Source organism: Corythoichthys intestinalis, chromosome 1 (assembly GCF_030265065.1).
Source record: "Corythoichthys intestinalis isolate RoL2023-P3 chromosome 1, ASM3026506v1, whole genome shotgun sequence".
Taxonomy (NCBI): Eukaryota; Metazoa; Chordata; class Actinopteri; order Syngnathiformes; family Syngnathidae; genus Corythoichthys; species Corythoichthys intestinalis.
The window spans coordinates 67,048,458-67,068,447 of record NC_080395.1 but is presented as its reverse complement, the minus strand read 5'-3'; the positions used below and the strand labels follow the sequence as shown (position 1 = coordinate 67,068,447).

At 38.7% G+C, this 19,990-nt stretch overlaps 1 protein-coding gene across 1 annotated transcript in view; it reads right to left on the bottom strand.

Annotated features, from left to right (window-relative positions):
* map1aa (microtubule-associated protein 1Aa) overlaps positions 1 to 19,576 on the bottom strand; it is a 78,088-nt gene extending 58,512 nt beyond the window's left edge. The window contains exons 1-2 of the mRNA XM_057836993.1: positions 19,330 to 19,576; positions 13,461 to 13,562 (exon numbers count right to left, since the gene is read on the bottom strand). Of these exons, the coding sequence (XP_057692976.1) occupies positions 13,461 to 13,562; positions 19,330 to 19,558 (331 nt within the window). The 5' untranslated portion in view covers positions 19,559 to 19,576. The remainder of the gene's footprint in view (positions 1 to 13,460; positions 13,563 to 19,329) is intronic.
* Between the last annotated feature and the right edge of the window lie 414 nt (positions 19,577 to 19,990).

Below are 19,990 nucleotides of genomic sequence, written 5' to 3'. Positions count from 1 at the left end.
GTGTGAACATTTCCACATTATTCATCTATTCTAAAAGGAGAACTTTTCAAGCAGTTGTAACTTATGAGTCAAACGGCTGCTGCTGGAAGTGTATACAGTACTTCCACTCATTTTCCATTCTACATTGGCTCAGTAAAGCTGTGCATGAGATGGAAACCATCTAATTTTGAGCAATGCGTATTACGGTACACACTGAACTAACACAGTTACCAGACAATTGCAGGGAACATAAAGACAAACAACCATTCACACTCACTTCCATAGCAATTGAACACTTTGAGGTTCTATACATGCTAAAAGGGAAAGATCAATCCTAATTTTACAATACTTCTATTTGTCTTTCAAATTTATTTGTGTCCATTAATGATGAGGAATGAGGAACTCACATTGGAATGCAATACTCAGGACTGCCAATGAAAGAATACCGTAGTTGCAGATGCAGGGCTTTGAATGGTTACCTCCACAACGAGTCATGGTGATTTTTTTTTTATTATTGTTATTTACAAAGTTTTTAAGGCAATTTGCCACCATGCTGTTCAACACTTGATTAATCTTGCCTCATAGTAACATGTTCCTACGCAAAGTTCCCTAAAAAAAAAAAAGATTAAATGTGATAAACTGTTTCTTGCTTCCCTTCTGCAATACTGTAAAACAAACAAATTCAACATGATTTACCAGGTACCATTAAAGTAACTGATGTTTTTTTTTTTTTTTTTTAATTAATCACACGTGATTTTTTTTTTTTTTTTAATCTCATTTGATCTCAGCATCAACATACTTAATCAATGATTTCTCAAGATTTAATTGGAGCGAAATATGTATAGGCATAAAAGCTTTGGCTCATATACAGTTGTGGTCAAAAGTTTACATACACTTGTGAAGAACATAATGTCATGGCTCTCTTGAGTTTCCAGTTATTTCTACAACTCTGATTTTTCCCTGATAGAGTGATTGGAACAGATACTTCTTTGTCACAAAAAACATTCATGAAGTTTGGTTCTTTTATGACTTTATGATGGGTGAACAGAAAAAAGTGATCAAATCTGCTGGGTCAAAAATATACATACGGCAGCGCTAATATTTGGTAACATGTCCCTTGGCCATTTTCACTTCAATTAGGCGCTTTTGGTAGCCATCCACAAGCTTATGGCAAGCTTCTGGTTGAATCTTTAACCACTCCTCTTGACAGAATTGGTGCAGTTCAGTTAAATTTGATGGCTTTCTGACATGGACTTGTTTCTTCAGCATTGTCCACAAGTTCTCAATGGGGTTTAAGTCAGGACTTTGGGAAGGCCATTCGAAAACCTTAATTCTAGCCTGATTTAGCCATTCCATCACCACTTTTGATGTGTGTTTGGGGTCATTGTCCCGTTGGAACACCCAACTGCGCCCAAGACCCAATCTTCGGGCTCATGACGTTAGGTTATCTCGAAGAATTTGAAGGTAATCCTCCTTCTTCATTATCCCATTTACTCTCTGTAAAGCACCAGTTTCATTGGCAGCTAAACAGCCCCACAGCATAATACTACCACCATCGTGCTTGACGGTAGGCATGGTGTACTTGGGGTTAAAGGCCTCACCTTTTCTCCTCCAAACATATTGCTGGGCATTGTGGCCAAAGAGCTCGATTTTTGTTTCGTCTGTCCACAGAACTTTCCTCCAGAAGGTCTTATCTTTGTCCATGTGATCAGCAGCAAACTTCAGTCGAGCCTTAAGGTGCCGCTTTTGGAGCAAGGGCTTCCTTCTTGCACGGCAGCCTCTCAATCAATGGAGATGCAAAACACGCTTCACTGTGGACACTAACACCTGTGTTCCAGCAGCTTCTAATTCTTGGCAGATCTGCTTTTTGGTGATTCTCGGTTGAATCTTTACCCTCCTGACCCATTTTCTCTCAGCAGCAGGTGATAGCTTGCGTTTTCTTCCTGATCGGGGCAGTAACAAAACAGTGCCATGCACTTTATACTTACAAACAATTGTTTGCACTGTTGCTCTTGGGACCTGCAGCCACTTTGAAATGGCTCCAAGTGACTTTCCTGACTTGTTCAAGTCAATGATTCACTTTTTCAGATCCATGTATGTAAATTTTTGACCCAGCAGATTTGATCACTTTTTCTGTTAACTCATAATAAAGTCATAAAAGAACCAAACTTCATGAATGTTTTTTGTGACAAAGAAGTATCTGTTCCAATCACTCTATCGGAGAAAAATCAGAGTTGTAGAAATAACTGGAAACTCAAGAGAGCCATGACATTATGTTCTTCACAAGTGTATGTAAACTTTTGACCACAACTGTAGTTATCGGGATGTTTTGCTGAGGAAAGCTCCTCACATATAATACAATGGACCCTCATTATACAACCACCTCACCTTGTGGGGTTTTCTTTGCCTGGCACGGCCAGACTGTTCTCCCTGTGTTTTTCAAACACTGAGAGTATAGTCTGGGACCCAGCCCATTAAAGGCCTCTCGAGCAAGTACAAAATCAATCGACAAATCAGATTTGTTTATTTGCGTGAGGTGTTCTTAACGAGCAACGTCACTCTTACGCGTCGGTAGTCGTCTCCACAACAACACAGATGGCGAACGGGAGAGCCGATAATATGTTCCAATCCACGGTAAAATCAGTTTTAAATTACCAAAAAACACATCAACACAAGTCATTGACTACAGTCTGTCTCGCGCTAGCCATGTTGAATAAACTCTGCTCTCCTCGTATGTTTACTTCCGCGCGCAAGTCCCTCGTCCCGCCCGTTGCTGATTGGTCCACTCCGCTGTCTGTTTGCTGTGGCTTGCTCCGCCCTGGAAATTTTATCCGCTTAATGGTGGCCAGACTCAATAGCTGGAACAGCAGTGAGTCTGGAGTACCAGGCTAGGGTTTTCTTGTTATGAGCATTGCCACGAGAGAACATGAGTCTCATTACGCAAGAAAATTTTCACCGTACAAGGAAAATCCAGAAAAGCATCTCTCTTGCTTGCAGTCTTCGAGTGCCTCGGTCTCCCGCCAGGTGACACGCGAGCTCTCTCTTTTTCTTTGTCTCCTCAAATGTCTCTGCCGACCGCTAAGAGGCATACGAGCATCTCACATCAACAGAATCCCTCATCTGCCCACCTACCGCTCATCCTTGAATAAAATTTTGTGGGGGAGCTGAATCATTTGTGCTTACAAGTGAACATTAACCATGTCCATGTTTACATACACCAAAAATGTTGTTTTGTACATGTCCTGCTATCGTTTCGATTAATATTATGTATGTATGGCTGCCTGTTCTCTCTTTTCTCCTGCTTAGCTAGCTCGTACTTTGGTTACAACGCTAGACTTCAGCCCTCAAGGGCCGTACTTGTATATAAATAACATCTATTTCATACTTTTAATCTCTTTTTCAGAACATTAAGCCTTAAAATGATGTCTGAATTTATCATTTTGTCAACTGTATTTGCATTTTTTCCCGAATACATTTTCGGCGCACCGCACAGTTTATGTGACCTATTCTCAGCATTCCAACTTTGAAACATGCCAAAAATTTACATAACAAAGGCTCTTATTCGATTTCACCCCTAACGTTTACGCTTGTGACAAAAATGTATGTTTCGAACAAACAAGGCCGATTCATTTTCAATGGCAAAAAAATTAGAAATCTCATCCTACATTTTGTATTACTGATACAGAAAAATTTACACATCTGAAAATTCACGAAATCAAGACGCAAAAAAAGTTTACAGTTTTTGCCTAAAACATACAATTCCACCTAAATATGACAAAATCATCCCCATTTATTTTCAAAAGCACCAATAATTTCTAATGGGGAAGAAAATGACCCGATATCAAAAGGAAGTTATCCCCCCCCACCCCTCCCCACCCCCCAAAAAAGCCCCAAAATCTATAGGAAGTGACCCAAATAGCCCTAAAATCTACAGGAAATGATTCAGAATGTCCAGTATGTAATACCGGAATGGCCCATAATTAATAGGAAGTAACCTAAAATCAACAGGAAGTGACCTATATAGCCAACATGGACCAAAATTATACAACATGATATGTGCGGGAATTTACATTGTTGACATCGCCAGCATGAACAAGAAACAATAAATCTCTTATCGCTGTCAACCCTAAATAGTCTCTATTTTAAACCAGTGAAGGAGATAGTACCTTTTCTCGTTGGCACCGTCTAACTGTTTGCATTACTCTAAAACATTTAATATAATCAATCAGGGAATAGTATCGCTTCTCGTATTTACTGTTTGACTGTTTGTATTACTCTAACACACCCAATATAAAATAAATTGCACATATACCATAGTTTAAGGAAAACAAGCAGAATATAGGGAATAAAAGATACATGACGCCTTCTAATCACAGAAGCCCGACGTGTGCGTCATGAGCAAGATTGAAGCACCAATTCTCGTAATCAATTCTCCCGGACAGTCCAGAACAAATGGTGGGACGGTCTGTTCCAACACAAGGAGCACTAGAGAACGCCCGATATCCAACTGATAACACGACAGACAAGACTCCAACAGCCCCTTTAAAGCTGAGGTTGCAAAAAAAGGTGTTGCCCGGACAACAGCAACTCCCGAATCCTCCTGTCCAATCCACAAACAGACATAATCCCAAACACACCCTTTTCCTGCCAACGGACCTCCCCACAAAAGCCTTCAAAGGGCTGAATGTTTAACTAAGCTTCGTCAATTTTTCTTGGGAACCTTTTGTTTACTTCTGATATGGTGACCTTGGAACGAGTTTGCCTCCTCGCCTGTTTTCGCCTTGCCGTTTTGATCACTGTCGACCTGAATAAATTGTCAACTTGTTTTGGGTGAGCCTTCTTTAAACCTTGCAAAATGGAATCAGTACAAAGGGTTAAGACTAGGGCTGTCAAATGATTAAAATTTTTAATCAAGTTAATCACAGCTTAAAAATTAATTAATCGTAATTAATCGCAATTCAAACCATCTCTAACATATACCATATTTTTCTGTAAATTATTGTTGGATGGAAAGATAAGACAAGACAGATATATACATTCAGCATACTGTACATTAGTACTGTATTTGTTTACTACAACAATAAATCCACAAGATGGCATTAACATTATTAACATTCTTTCTGTGAAAGGGATCCACGGATAGAAAGAGTTGTGCTTCTTACAGGATAAATGTGAGTTTGTATATTGTGACTAAATATTACCATCTAGTGTATTTCTTGAGCTTTCTGTAAATGATACCGTAGAGACTTAACTGTTCTGCCCAAATGCATGATGGGAATTGGTGCAACCATGACTGTGTGTGGTGGCTGCAAATAGTATATCTTCTCTGCGTTGGGAGCAATACAGGGTGTTGATAAAAGGAATCTCCTGTCAGTCTTCTCCACCTCACTTCCTAGTTGTATTTGTTGTGGAAAAGATGTTAAAATGTTTACCCATTAAAAGCATGGCCCCAATGAATGCATGTATTTACTCTACTCACTTGATGCTGCCTTATAGATTTGTATATACGCAAAATGGCGCCTTTGTAGTCTATTTGCTGCAATGCTTGAGTGGGTCATTCCATGCATGTGTTAGTTGCGTTAAATATTTTAACGTAATCCTTAATTTTAAAAAATTAATTACCACCCGTCAACGCGATAAATTTGACAGCCCTAGTTAAGACTAAGGTGAACGTGCGAAGTTTGCCCTTCTGGCCGGATTGTCAGGGTCCCGCCGGCCCGGGGCCGTTGGATCTGCGCCAGCGCGGGTCTGGCGGTTCGGCTGGCTCGATTCCAGTGGTCTGGCTAGATAGTCAGATTCCTTCACCAGTAATGGACATGACTGACCTATATGTTCCACAAGATCATTCCAATACATCTACAAACAGAAACTTTACAGTAGTACGATTATGTCTAACAAGAAAAACCAGATTATTTTCTCTCAAGCCTGATTTTATTATATCGATTACAATTTCTTGGCAAAATAAAATAATGACAAATAAAGTATTCGGAATGTGGAATCGGAATCGGAATTTGTAAGAACTGAAAGTGCCAGTGAATTTACCTCTGTTAGTACACACAGAACAATCCCTTAGGATTAAGAGCATTTTATTCATAAAACAGACTCCAGCTCTGTTCTTATATAAAGCAATAATGAAAGACAAAAGTGCATATACCAAACATGAGAAAAAGTAGTCAGTCAGTCTGTAAACCAAATAGTCTATCAGCAAGTCAGTCTGCCAACCAGCTGGCCAGCCAGTTAATCAAGACAGTCAGGTGAAGAAGGTAGGCAGCCAGGCTCAGGGTGATGTGCTGTCACATTTCCCTCTGATCTTACATAAATCAATGATTAGGACAAAACTGTCACTCAGTAATAACAATATGCAAGGTGACAATCACCTTGTCTAAACAAACACAAACAGGTCACAAACAGAATGATCCCTTAGGTTTATGAACACCTCATATTTAAAAAAAGACATCAGATCAAACACATTAATGGACTAATGAACATTGTGAATATAAGCTTAGATTTTCAGATGTAGACATATACGTTTTGCCAAATGTGTTATTGTATTAAAACAAAAAAACAACATGGCATTATTTTAGTTACTGTAAACTACTAGCAGCAATCTTGATAGGAAACCTAGACAGAGGAACAGACAGACACAAACACACACACATGCATATACTTTCATACTTTAAATACATCATGAAATAATACACTTATAGTGGCATTATGCAATTTGTGTCCAAAGTTGGCTGGGCAAAAGTAGCAGAATCACCGGTAACCATGGTTGTTGTTGTTGTCTTGTTGTTGTTGATAAAGACGGCGCGCTCTCGTGGGAGGAAGTGGAAATGCAGAGGAAACTATGGCGGCTAAAATACACCAAAATACAGTGGTACCTCTACATACGATCGCTTTGACACACGAACTTTTCGACATCCGACGTAAAATTTGACCCGCCATTTGTTTCTACATCCGACGACATGCTCGAAATACGACGACAATGGCAGCACCGCAGACGAATGCACGGCGGATTTTCTTGTGTGACAAATCAACACTGGTTTCAGAAAAGGTTGGTACAGGTGGTGAAACAAGGAAAAAGTTGACGCTTACCTTCTAAATGAAGATGAAAAATGACAGAAAAATACGAGCGTAGGGTGGGCATCCGTGAAATGGCTCAACAATACACGGTCATCCTCCGACCATCGTTCGCCAGTCTTTATAAATTAAGCTGACAATTCTTATTGTGGTAACATCTCCAGAGAAATCGCCAACTTCGCGACGTTTTTATCATTTATTTCACAACTTATTCAAAACAAAAACACCTTCTGTCTGCTGCAATTGACGGTGTTCTCAAGAAAACATTCAAGGTGAAAGTGAAACTCAAGCTCACCGGTCTGTCCCTGGCACGTCAGCCCCACGGTGCGTTCAGGGTCAGCAAAAAACGTCCGCCATGTTAGAACCCGATTCGTTACATTAATACAGGAATTATTATTATTATAATTATTATTATTAATATTCCGATTTTGATTTATAATTTATTTGTTTTGCTATGTGTAATTGCCATTTGTAATCGTACCAGCAGTATTTTTTAAGGATTTAGTGAAGGTTTTTGGGCTGTGGAACGAATTAATGGAATTATAATGTATTCCTATGGGAAAATCCTGCTCGACATACGACCATTTCGACTTACAAACAAGGTCCTGGAACGGATTAACTTCGTATGTAGAGGTACCACTGTAGTGCCGTTTTGAAAATGGAACGTACCCATTTTCACATTTCTAACACCGTTTTAACCAGAAAAGTCGGTTTTGGTTCAAAATCAATTAGTCGAACAGCCTTAGTTCATACCATTGTACGCTTCACGCGTATGCAAGTTGTGTAGGTGCTTGCATTGAAGTCCAGATGAAAGATTATGCAGGGATGTGCACAATCTTAACGGCCAACGGTGCCTACACAGAAGCTGAATGACTGATCAATAGGAGCTGTTGAATTATTAATAAGCATGCATTCTCTTGGTTGCACCAAGAACCTTCACCAAAGATTTTGGACACTTGGCATGTGTTTCAAATACCTATTAACCATGTCAGACACAAGAAGTGCCTTTATTTTGACATATATTTCCTTGCATGCAATTATGTACTACAACAAATCAATCTTTTTAATATTTTTTTAATCACTGAAGTTTGAAATCTTTGCGTAATATATACCTGACACCCAGACTTGCAGCAATCAATAAAGACACTGATTCCTGGAAGTCATGCATGCAGTGAGGAAGAAAAACCCATAACCAAACAATTTGTTGGCTCAGCAGCATCTCAAATACCCAAGAGGGAAAACATAAACAATCCAAAATTGACTTTACATCAGTTGTAGCTGGCTAGACTAACAATGTCGTAATGTTGTTGACACACCCAAGCACTACACTTGCTGACTCTGCAACACTATCTTTCTGACCACTATTGCATCTGTCTCCTTTGAAATACATCTTTTGTTTCCCTGCCATTTGGCTACTGTTTATCTGTGTACTGTGTACAGCATATGATGATATAGACATCATAAGTACCTGACGTCACCTTGAGCAGATTTATCATTGTTGTGATGCCACAACGTAAGCCTTATTTAATGTGCCGGTCAGCTTGTAAAGTTGATGAAGTGTACTCAATTGACCACCCACACTTAGGAAATGATTGCCTTGTTCATCGATTTACATATACACTATTTTATTTCAGAGACAGATAGGCACCAAACAGCAATATTTTATTAATCTGACGATGATGCATGTAAACTCCCAGAAATATTTCAATATTGATCATCAAATTAACAATATTTGTAATCAGAGGTTGGTAGTAACGCGTTACATTTACTCAGATACATTTACTTAAGTAACTTTTTGAGAAATATGTACTTCTTACAGTAGTTTTACCATATTACCGCACAATACTTGTTACTTTTATTTGAGTAGGTGTGTGAAGAAACATTACTCTTACTCCACTACTTTGAGCTACACTAAAGTCGTTACATTTTGTGTGTTTATTCTACATATTGACTTTATTTTTGCCAGTGATGCCGACAGTGGCCGTCTCAGTTTCACCGATGACACGTCGCAACAATAACTAAATGACTCCATTATATCAGTAAGAGATAACAATGTTTTTTGTCCACTAGTGGGCACTCATGCTCTTTGGACGGGTGATGTTTTATAGCAGGCGTGCCCAAGTCCGGTCCTCGAGAGCCCCTATCCAGCTTGTTTTCCATGTCTCCCTCTTTGAACACACCTGAATCAAATGATCAGCTCATCAGCAAGCTCTGCAGGAGCCTAATAATGATCCTGATTATTTGAGTCAGGTGTGTAGGAGGAGGGAGAAATGGAAAACAAGCTGGATAGGGGCTCTCGAGGACTGGACTTGGGCACCCCCTTTTTTATAGTGTTGTTCTGGTCTGAATTCAATGATTTCTGTGTCATCTTTTTTGGCCTAATATGACCATGTAATGGATTAGTACAGCTTAATAATAACAGTTCGTATAAATGAAGTTGTGCTGAGAAAAAAAGTAACTTTATTTTATTTTTCAAATCAGACATTGTAAGTTGTTACTCATAATGCTACTCATTACTTGAGTATTCTTTTCAACAGATACTTTTTTACATGTTCTTGAGTAAATGTTTGGATGACTCATGTTACTTTTACATGAGTAATATTATTTCGAAGTAACGCTACTCTTACTTGGGTAAATTTTTGGATACTCTACCTACAGTGGTATGAAAAAGTATCTGAACCTTTTGAAATTTCTCACATTTCTGCATAAAATCACCATCGAATGCGATCTGATCTTTGTCAAAATCACACAGATGAAAATACAGTGTCTGCTTTAACTAAAACCACCCAAGCATTTATAGGTTTTCATTTTTTAATGAGGATAGAATGAAAACAGTGACAGAAGGGGGGAAACTAAGTAAGTAAACCCTCTGCCTAAGGAGACTTAAAGAGCAATTGAAACTAATTTTTACCAAACAATTTAAGTCAGGTGTGTGCCCATTCACGTATGTGTGGTTTAAAGCTACCCTGCCCACTATAAAACAAACACCTGTAAAGAATTGTCTTGATGAGAAGCATTGTCTGATGTGCATCCTGGCTCAGTCAAAAGAGCTGTCTGAAGACCTACGATCAAGGATTGTTGATTTGTATAAAGCTGGGAAAAGATACAAAACCATCTCTAAAAGTCTGGATGTTCATTAATCAACAGTCAGAGAAGTTGTCTATTAATGGAGAGAGTTTGGCACTGTTGCTTCTCTCCCTAGGAGTGACCGTCCACCAAAGATGACACCAAGAGTTCAGCGCAGAATACTCAGAGAGGTAAAAAAGAACCCTACAGTCTCTGCTAAAGACTTACAGAAATCACCGGCACAGCCCAATATCTTTCTGCACACATCAACTATAAGTAAAACTATGGCCACGAATGATGTTCATGGGAGGAGTCTATGGAGGAAGACAATGCTGTCTAAAAAAAATATTGTTGTTCGTTTAATGTTCGCAAAAAGGCACTTGGATACTCCACTGAAGTTATAGCGAAAAAAATTGTGGACTGCTGAAACCAAAGTTGAAATGTTTGGGAGCAACACACAACATTATGTTTGGAGGAAAAATTGAACAGCTCACCAATAGCAACACCTCATCCCCACTGTGAAGCATGGTGAAGGGAGCATCATGATTTGGGGCTGTTTGCTTTCTCAGGGCCTGGACAACTTGCAATCATTAATGGATGAATAATTTCAAACGTTTATCAGGATCTTTTGCAGGAAAAACCTGAGGTCGTCTGTCAGACAGTTGAAGGTGAAAAGAGGATGGATGCTGCAATAAGACAATGATCCAAAACATAGAAGTAAATCAACTTCAGAATGGTTTCAGGAGAACAAAACACTTGTTCTGGAGTGGTCAAGTCAAAGTCCAGACTTGAACCCCATTGAGATGCTGTGGCATGACCTAAAGACAGCGATTCATGCCAGACATCCCAGGAATCTGACTGAATTACAGCAGTTTTTTACCAAGATAAGTCCTGATCGATGTGCCAGACTAATCTGCAGCTACAGGAAGTGTCTGGTTGAAGTTATTGCTGCCAAACGGGGGCCGCAAAATATTAAATGTGTCGGTTCACTAACTTATTTTTCCCCCTTCTGTCATTGTTTGCATACTACCCTTATAAAAATATGAAAACCTATAATTGTTTGGGTGGTTTTAGTTTAAGCAGACACTGTTTTTCTATTTGTTGTGTTTTGACAAAGACATCACATTTGATGGTGATTTTACGCAGAAATTTCCAAAAGGTTCAGATACTTTTTCATACCACTGTATTTGTTTTTTGACATACAGACAAGGAGCAGTGTGAGTGGAAGCAGGCCGGACTCCTATTCACATCATCTGCCCTGATGATTCTACATGTACTGTAAACAGCAAGAATGCGTTATCACTGACCCCTTGGGCGTTACTTACGTTAAAGTACAACATTGGGGAAAACTGTTGCTCAATTCAAAGGTGAATGAGCCTTTGATGGCAAAAGGAATTTGACCTTTGAACATCAACAAGCAGCTTTTATACGACACCTGAATGCTGACCATCTTTGAATGATTGTATCTTCTATATTCTGACTAGAAATCCAGTAATGCTGAACATTCATTTTCTATTATGCGAAAAGACGCTCATCTCAATCGTTTCTATTGCAGTAGGTAGATGGCATTGTAGTGTAAAGCGCTTTAAGCGCCTTGAAAGGTGGAAAAGCACCATACAAGTATAACACCATGACACCATAGTGGGCAACTTCCCGAGCTCCAAACTGTATCATCACATTTTGTTTGATTTTAGTTTGAAAAACTAAAATTGATTGCTATGGATGAAAAGCTGACAGTACAGTATTTGCATTATAATTTGCAACAAATATGGCTTAATTACATTTGACATTTTGATGTGGGATAACATTTTTTAAACTCCACAAGTTAGACTAACACAACATGTGACAGGTTTTTAAAGACCACAATAATTTTCTTAATGGACCTCGTCAATGAACTGTAATATGTCTAATAATAACTTTTAAATCTTTTATTGCTCTATGATGAGGTTGAGCACATAGAAATTATACAAATCATACTATAATTCTATCCTTTCACCCATTTTATGTACCACCTCTACACAATTGGGCTAATTTCAGTTAATTTTGGATGAGAGGGGGTTTACATACTAGATTGGTTGCCAGCCAATCAATTGCAGGCCAGATATAAAGAAGAAAAGCAACAATTCGTACTTGCAAAGCACAGGGGGAGAATGTGCAAACTCCTCAAAGGAAGGTTTTGTTTATTTTAATTTCAAGCATTTGTGTTATCTTTCTACTTTCTTGCACTTTCAACAGCCATTCATTAAAAATCTGGTCGCATGTTTTTTTGTTTGTTTTTTTTTAATCCAAGAATAATGTGACATCTGGACACATCAGCACCATCAGAACATGTACAGTCTGTGGTGATACATTATGTCTTTATATATTGTACTGGTTTTTGTGGTCATTACTTCTTATGGGCTGTTTGATTTCACTTAGTTTATGGCCCCAGATTAAAAAAGACAAGAAAAATGCAATGTTGTCATTTGTTACTTCACATTATACTTGTATAAGGGGTTTAGACATCATATACTTACCACTCAATCATTACTTTGGCAGAGTGATAAGTTGTCAGTGCGTTGATTAACCCCTTCAGACCTAAGCATGCTGCTGAAGAACATGACGCGTTTGCGTCTCTAAACCAATGAATACACCACACTTAATTGCTATTTCCACTTCTGGGAGATGATTGGATGAAACTTTACTCATCAAAATCAAATCATGAGGTTTGGAATGCCATCTTTGCTATTTTTGGCTGATCAAACGTAACTTTGAAAAGGACAACGTAAAGTGCTCAAGTGCTCATTTCTCATATAAAACAAATCAACGTTAAAAATAACCAATAAAAGCATGAAATATCCCCGACCAAAAAATTGCATTTTGTTCTGGTGTTTGAGTAGAGATTTTTTTTTTTTTTTTTTTTTATTTTTTATTTTGCCCAGTAGAAAAATGCGGGTCTGAAGAGGTTTAAGGACACTTTCAGCAGGTCTCTGGAAGGTCATGTGAAGCATTATGGAACCCGCCATGAGTATATTTTCCTTTGTTGCTGAGTACGGAACTCATTAACTATCATACAGTATGTTTTTGGAACACATTCTTTGCCATAGGTGTATAAACAATATTGTTTATGACTTTAAACTGCTCCTAATAACTAAAGAATGAAAAAGAGTAGAAACAAACCTTTTTTCTTAATAATGAAAGATGGGAATCTAATCTTTTTTAAATTCTGGGTTTATGTAGCCATAGAACGCAATGTTCTACAGAATACAGAAAACTACTCGAAGAGTTGGCAGCGAACACTTAGTCCTGAGCACAATAATAACTGCATTTTTAAATAGACGGTAGATTACACCAACCTTTGACTTGTGAAGAAAACTGAGCCGTATGTTTGGTCTCAAACAGCTGTAGTTCCTTGTTCAAGTCGCAGATGCTCAAATCAACATTCCAGGACAGCAAACCTGGTGGATTAAAAATGAATAAATAAAATTCATGAGTTACAAAGAATTTACAACCTTCTCAGCATTTGAATGTTTGTTGTTTCGTGACATCAGGGATTATAGATTTTTCTGTATTTAAGCATCACTCGAGCCAGCCGGCCAGCAGTCTGAACAAACTTCCTATAGCTCTTGTAGGGGATCCCAGGTTATTCCCAGGCTAAATAAAGGACATAGTCCCTTTGCCGGCCCTAGGTCTTTCTCAGGGCCTCCTCCCAGTGGGCATAGGCGGTGTTTGACTTTTGGGGCAGGGGGGGCACAACATGTTGATGACCCTGAAACACAGTGTCAGCAATAAAATTAACTTACAAGAATATTTATAATAATAAGTTGAAAATGAGCGTTATTTTGTTTCCCATCGTTCTTGAGGGGAATTCTAAATCAGGCTGCTGGCAGGACAGCTTTACTTTTCGCCAAGATCATCATCCATTGAATATGGTGCACCCGCCGGTGTCGTGCCAATGTAGTTACCTCAGTCAAAAATTGTATCCCCTGGGCGGAGCCATATGGAGGTAGATTTGTGTTCTTGATCAAAATATACAGTATATTTTCAATGAAAAAAAAGTCACTTCAATCAAAAAAAATGTGAATGCAAAAATAAATTTGAAACTAAAAACAATTATTAATATTAATATTTTTATTTGAATTTTTTTTTTGATTGAATTTTTTTTTTTTTTTATTAAAGCAACTTTTTTGATTGAAGTAATGTTGTTTTATTTTATTTTATTTTATTTTTTTGATTAAAGCAACTTTTTTGATTGAAGTAATGTTGTTTTGTGTTTGGGCATCATTTTGGCAAGGACATTAGTTTCTTTATTATTCAATCAAAAAATAAGTTGCTTCTTACAAAAAAATATATTTTCAAAAGAAAAACCTCTTCATTCAAAAAAATTAAAATTTCAATCATAGAAAAAAAGTTTTTGAATGGGAAAAAATATTTCAGACTCAAAAATTTGCATTTGGACATTTATTTTTTCATTTAAAAAAAGTTTTCTTTGATTTTAGCTATCCTTTTTGTGTTTGGGCCATATTATGGGTAGGACATTTGTGTCTAAATCATTCAATCCCCAAAAAGTTGCTTCAGTCAAAAGAATATACCAGTATATTTTCGATCAAAGAAAAAATAAAATTGCCCTCCCCTATTTTTTGGGGGGGGGGTTGGGGGATAATAATAATAATAATAATGATAATATGCAAAGCAAATAACCGTCTAAGGTGCTAGTCACATGATCCATTTGAAAAATAATTTTGATCCATTATAAATATCGTTTTGTTTTTTTGTTTTTTCATTTCATTCATTTTTGTCGTTTGTTTTCTTGCTTTACAACTTTTATATATATAGGAAAGTCAGTTACATGCATTGAAACTTTTCGCCCCCCCCTTAAACTCCGCTTATGCCAGTGGGAGATGCCCAGAACACCTTTCCAGGAATGTGACCAAGAGGCATCTGAAACAGATGCCCAAGCCAACTCAACTGACTCCTCTCAACGTAGAGGAGCAGTGGTTCGTGACCCAGATGTCATAACTGTAGGTCAAAGTGGGTACATAGATCGACCAGAAAGTTTAGCCTTTCAACTCAGGTTCCTCTCCACAACAACTGTCCTAAAAAGCACTGCAGACGCTGCATCAATAAGTATGTCGATCTCATGCTCTCTTTGTCCCTAGCTCGTAAAAAAGACCCCAAGATACTTAAAGGGATCCTCGATCTTAAAGACAAGTAATCCTTAAAAGATAAATGTTAGTATGAGTTATAATAATTTGATATTAAAACCCATCTTAATATTTTCGTTTTAATAAAATTTGTAAAATTATTTTAACTCATACACCGCCATTCTTATTGACGTCGCAGTTTGGTGACTTCACATGGCATGCTGCCGAAGAGCGTGTCACTCGTTTGCTACCCCAACATGTCGTCGGTTCTGCCCTTCCAATTTGAACCAGAGCAGAAAAGTGAAGAGCAGGACAGCACTGTCGGTTGATCACAAGACGAGCAGCAAAGGCAAAATGCAGAGCAGGAAATACCTGATAAGACAAGAGTTGGGAAAAACTGGTGATGTACTCCCGGCAAGTCCGTCTCAATGACAACGGAGCGAGAGAGTGTATGCTGTTGAGAACTCCGGGTTTTGTTAACAGATCTTCAAGGTGAGCTATTGCATGATCAAACTTATTCCAATATAATTATATAGATTGTTAGCATCCAGAGCTATTGTATGCTTTACATACAGTACAGGCCAAAAGTGTGAACACACCTTGTCATTCATGCATTTTTGTTTTCATGACTATTGACATTATAAACTCTCACTGAAGGTAATAAAACTATGAATGCACACATGTCATAGTCAGGATCGGAGTCGTGTCCTGGCTGACTGTCCTCAATAAATTCGCCATCTGACAGTAGAAAATCCTGGGATGAGTGTCCTCCATGTCCTGTAAATCCAACTCACATTTGGCTACGTAAGGGTGGTCCATATTAAGTGATCGGCGCGCATCAGCTGGCCAGTGTAACGCTGCATCGGGCGTATCTGGATCAGTTTGAGGGGCAGCATCACTCATATTTGGTGAATAGTGAACAGACACACTTACTGCCTGATGAACTAACAGCAGAGGTGAAGTATTAGCTTCCTCTCTGACAAGCAGTACGCCCGAAGGTTCGCCTACTGCTGTAGCGACAGGAGCGGCTTGCCTGCTTAAGAGAGCGGCCAGCCATTTCTTGTCTTTGGCACTTAATTGCGCGCATTTCACTCGCTATCCGAGCGCCTTGAGACTTCTTGTGAGGAAAAAATAGTTGGAACAGCATTTGATTTTAGACTCCGCTTATATCCAGCCGCTCCTGTGAGCTCTTTCATAAGTTGTCGTCGACTAAAAGCCTTGAACGCGGTAGGAGAAAAATGGCAAGAACAAAGCCTTGGGTCTTTGGGAAGTCTTGTCAGTCTACAGGCATTTTCCCAAATCTTTCTCCTCTTCTTGTCAATAGGAAATCTGTGGAGACTCACTCCCCTTGTTTCCATTTGACTGGAAAATCCAAAAGCTGCACATTGTAGCATTTTACTTAGCGAGTTTAGGCAGCAATACACAATTGTTTTACACAACTGGAAACATCTCAATTACGTCATCACTCTGAGCCCGCAAAACATGGCGCCAACTATCGGTCAAAATATGTACTAAATATTATAAAATATTGCCATTGATTTAACATTGTATGTGTTTCTAACAACATATTTTAGTACAAGAGAACAATTGTGGTTTATTAGAGCCTACATGTCTTTAAAATCATGGATCCCTTTAAATTTTTCCACTTGAGGCAAGCACACTCCTGATTTTCATTACAGTTGCTTCTTACTGTAAACTGTCCTAGTGCACACTGAAAGGCCCTGTCTTGATGGAGCCCACACAACAATATCATCTGCAAACAGCAGAGAGGAGATCCTGTGGTCCCCAAATCATACCCCTTCCAACCCCTGGCAATCTAACAGGCCCATCTCGAAATTCTGTCCACAAAAGTAATGAGTGACAAAAGGCAGCCCTGGCAAGGGCCAACTTGAAGTGGTAACAGGTCCAACTTACTGCCAGTAATGTGAACCAAGCTGCTGCTGTAGTCATACAGGAAGTGGACAGCCCTTGGTAGAAGGCCGCAGACCCCATAATATTTGTAATAATAATAATATTAATATATGTTGAATTTGAATAGCGCTTTTCAGGACACTCAAAGGCACTTTACACTGCGTTATTTTTTCACTGTATGCTAGATGGTGGGAAGCTACAATTGTAGCCAGAGGTGGGGCATTCTGAAATTCGTGTCATTGGTCCTTCTGACTACAATGAACGACTCGTTCTAACACTACTTTACGCAGGCAAGAAGGGTGAAGTATCTTGCCCAAGGATACAATGGGCATAAGTCAAGGGCGTAGGTTTGGCCTCAACATTGGTAGGGACGATATAACAGCATAACCTGCATGTACACTTTTTGCTCGGGATGGGATATTAATAAGGTCAAACAGATTGGGTGAACAGAGGTCAGGGCTACATTTCTCACGAATATGAACCTAATTAATTGATATGCTAAATCAGGGGTGCTCATTACGTTGACCACCATCAACCAGTCGATCTCAACGCTAATGTGTGTAGCTCGCAGCATCCTTTTTTTTTTTTTCTTTATGTACATGGTTAATTATGATTATGTTTTGTGCATGTTGTGTTGTGTGAGCAACATATGAGGTTGTACAGCACCCGTCTCTCTCTAAGCAGCTTCTTGCTCACATTTTTCTGGTTTTCTCACACTTTAATTAACGTTTACAGTAGAAAACACAAACAAAAAGGCACTTTCCTCTAAGCGGCTTCCTACTCGAATTTTGCAGGTTAGCAAATTCATACAGTTTAATGTTATACTAACTCTGATGCAGGTCGTACTTCCAAAATTTGTGGTGTGTTCCCCACAACCACTACATTGACGTCTTTTTACATTACTTACAGAGGCTGCTACTGCTGGCTGAAAAAAAAAAAACCAAAACCTTCTAATAGCCCTCCTCTTCAAGGGGGCGGGGGAGGCGGCGTGTTGTTGACATGTATTTCTGTCGGGGCTATGTGTGTGTGAGCATGGGTGTGCATGCCGGTAATGGGCCAAGTCATCAGCTAATCAAACGTGCGTGTGAGGCGGGGGAAGAACACTGGCGCATTAAGCAAGTGAAAAGAGGTAAATGTAAGTTTGAATATAATGAAAATAATTCACTAAATAATGGTAGGATCAGTTCTATCCTTGCAACATATGGGAAGACAATCTAACTTTTTTGTACAACTTAACTCATTATATAATGCATATAAGGTTGCTTAAAGGTTAGAGGGGACAATTTGAGCATCCTGAAAAGTTGCCAGTGTTATGTCCCTACTGTTCCTTTGCAAACCTACGCCCTTGACAAAAGTTTAAACTGGAGTCTAACCCCTGATACCTCAATCAACGGACAATCCACTCAACCACCTGCACCACTGTCGCCCCGCCCCGTACTCACGCAGCACCCCTACAGGTCATCGCAAGGGATACGGTCCAACACACGTCCACAAAACACATGAGAACTTATTGGGTGAACACAAGGTATCGGCATTTTACTAAATTTTCTTGATCCACTCAAGAGACAATCAATCATACATTTATTTAATTGTGGTATTTAGTTAAACAGCATTTTCAAGGAATGTCACACTCTATATCTGAATGTTCTGAACTCCTACTTCCACGCCATTATCACACTGAGCAGGATAATGATAACTTTACAACTACTACTAAAATTGATGAAGCTTTATTTCTTATAGTTGTTGTTCTTGAGACTGCAAACATTTGAAAATTAATCAACAGTTGGTTGCTGATAAATAAGGCATTCATTTCGGCCTTAGTATTATCGAAATGTCATTAATTGAGTGTACACAACCAATAGATTTTTTTTAAACAATTGGTCACTTGACTATTACAGTATTCCTATTCATAAGACTGACATGACAATAGAAGAAAAACTATGATATCTTAGGAGGCCTAAGAAAAAATAATATTCCCAAACAACTGAATCTCACTGATACTGATATACAGTAGGTAGTAAAACGCACAAATGTCTTAACCACTGAAACTGCACTTCGCGGCATAACAGCCTCAACAGTGTCAACATGATTCAATAACGAGAACTCCTGTCCATACTACAACTGCTTATGACAAGTTAATATATGTCTGAAAACTCCATTACAGACCTACCTCGTGTGATTTGTTTCCTAGCAGAGTCCAGGTGTTCACAGGAGGAAATCTCTCCAATCACAATCAGCATACGATATTTAGTGTGCTGAAACGCATCTCCTGCACGATGCTGATCCTGGTTCTCAACATACTCCTCTGCCTTGGATTGCGTTATCGGATTAGCTACGATAAAAGGAATTTCCATGGTAACAGGGCTGCTCGTGGACACCGAACTCTTTTCCATCTCCATGACAACTGTGTCCAGAGAAAGGATGGTAGGAGGAATGAATTGGGAGGACATGTAGGTGTGGCCTTGGCAGAAGATGAATATTTGATTGGATAACATGCTGTGTGACTATTTGATGTCACTTCACATCATTGGCTGAAATAAAACAAGGGATTCAAGTATTTTTATTTATGAGATTCATGACAGTTCTGAGAGAGATTGTCTGCTTAGAATGAGAATGATGAACGTGAATGGGAGGATTTCGATTGTACTCTACTTCACCTCTATTGACAGCATATTTCTATTTGTTACATTGATAACTTTTGTAACGCTCCCAAATTGACTGTGTTAGATTTTAATGTAAATCTGAGTATTTATTCAAAAACAGTTTTTAAAAAGGCAAACTATTTCACTCTTAGTACCTCCCTTAGATTGATCATTAACCTGACAAAACAA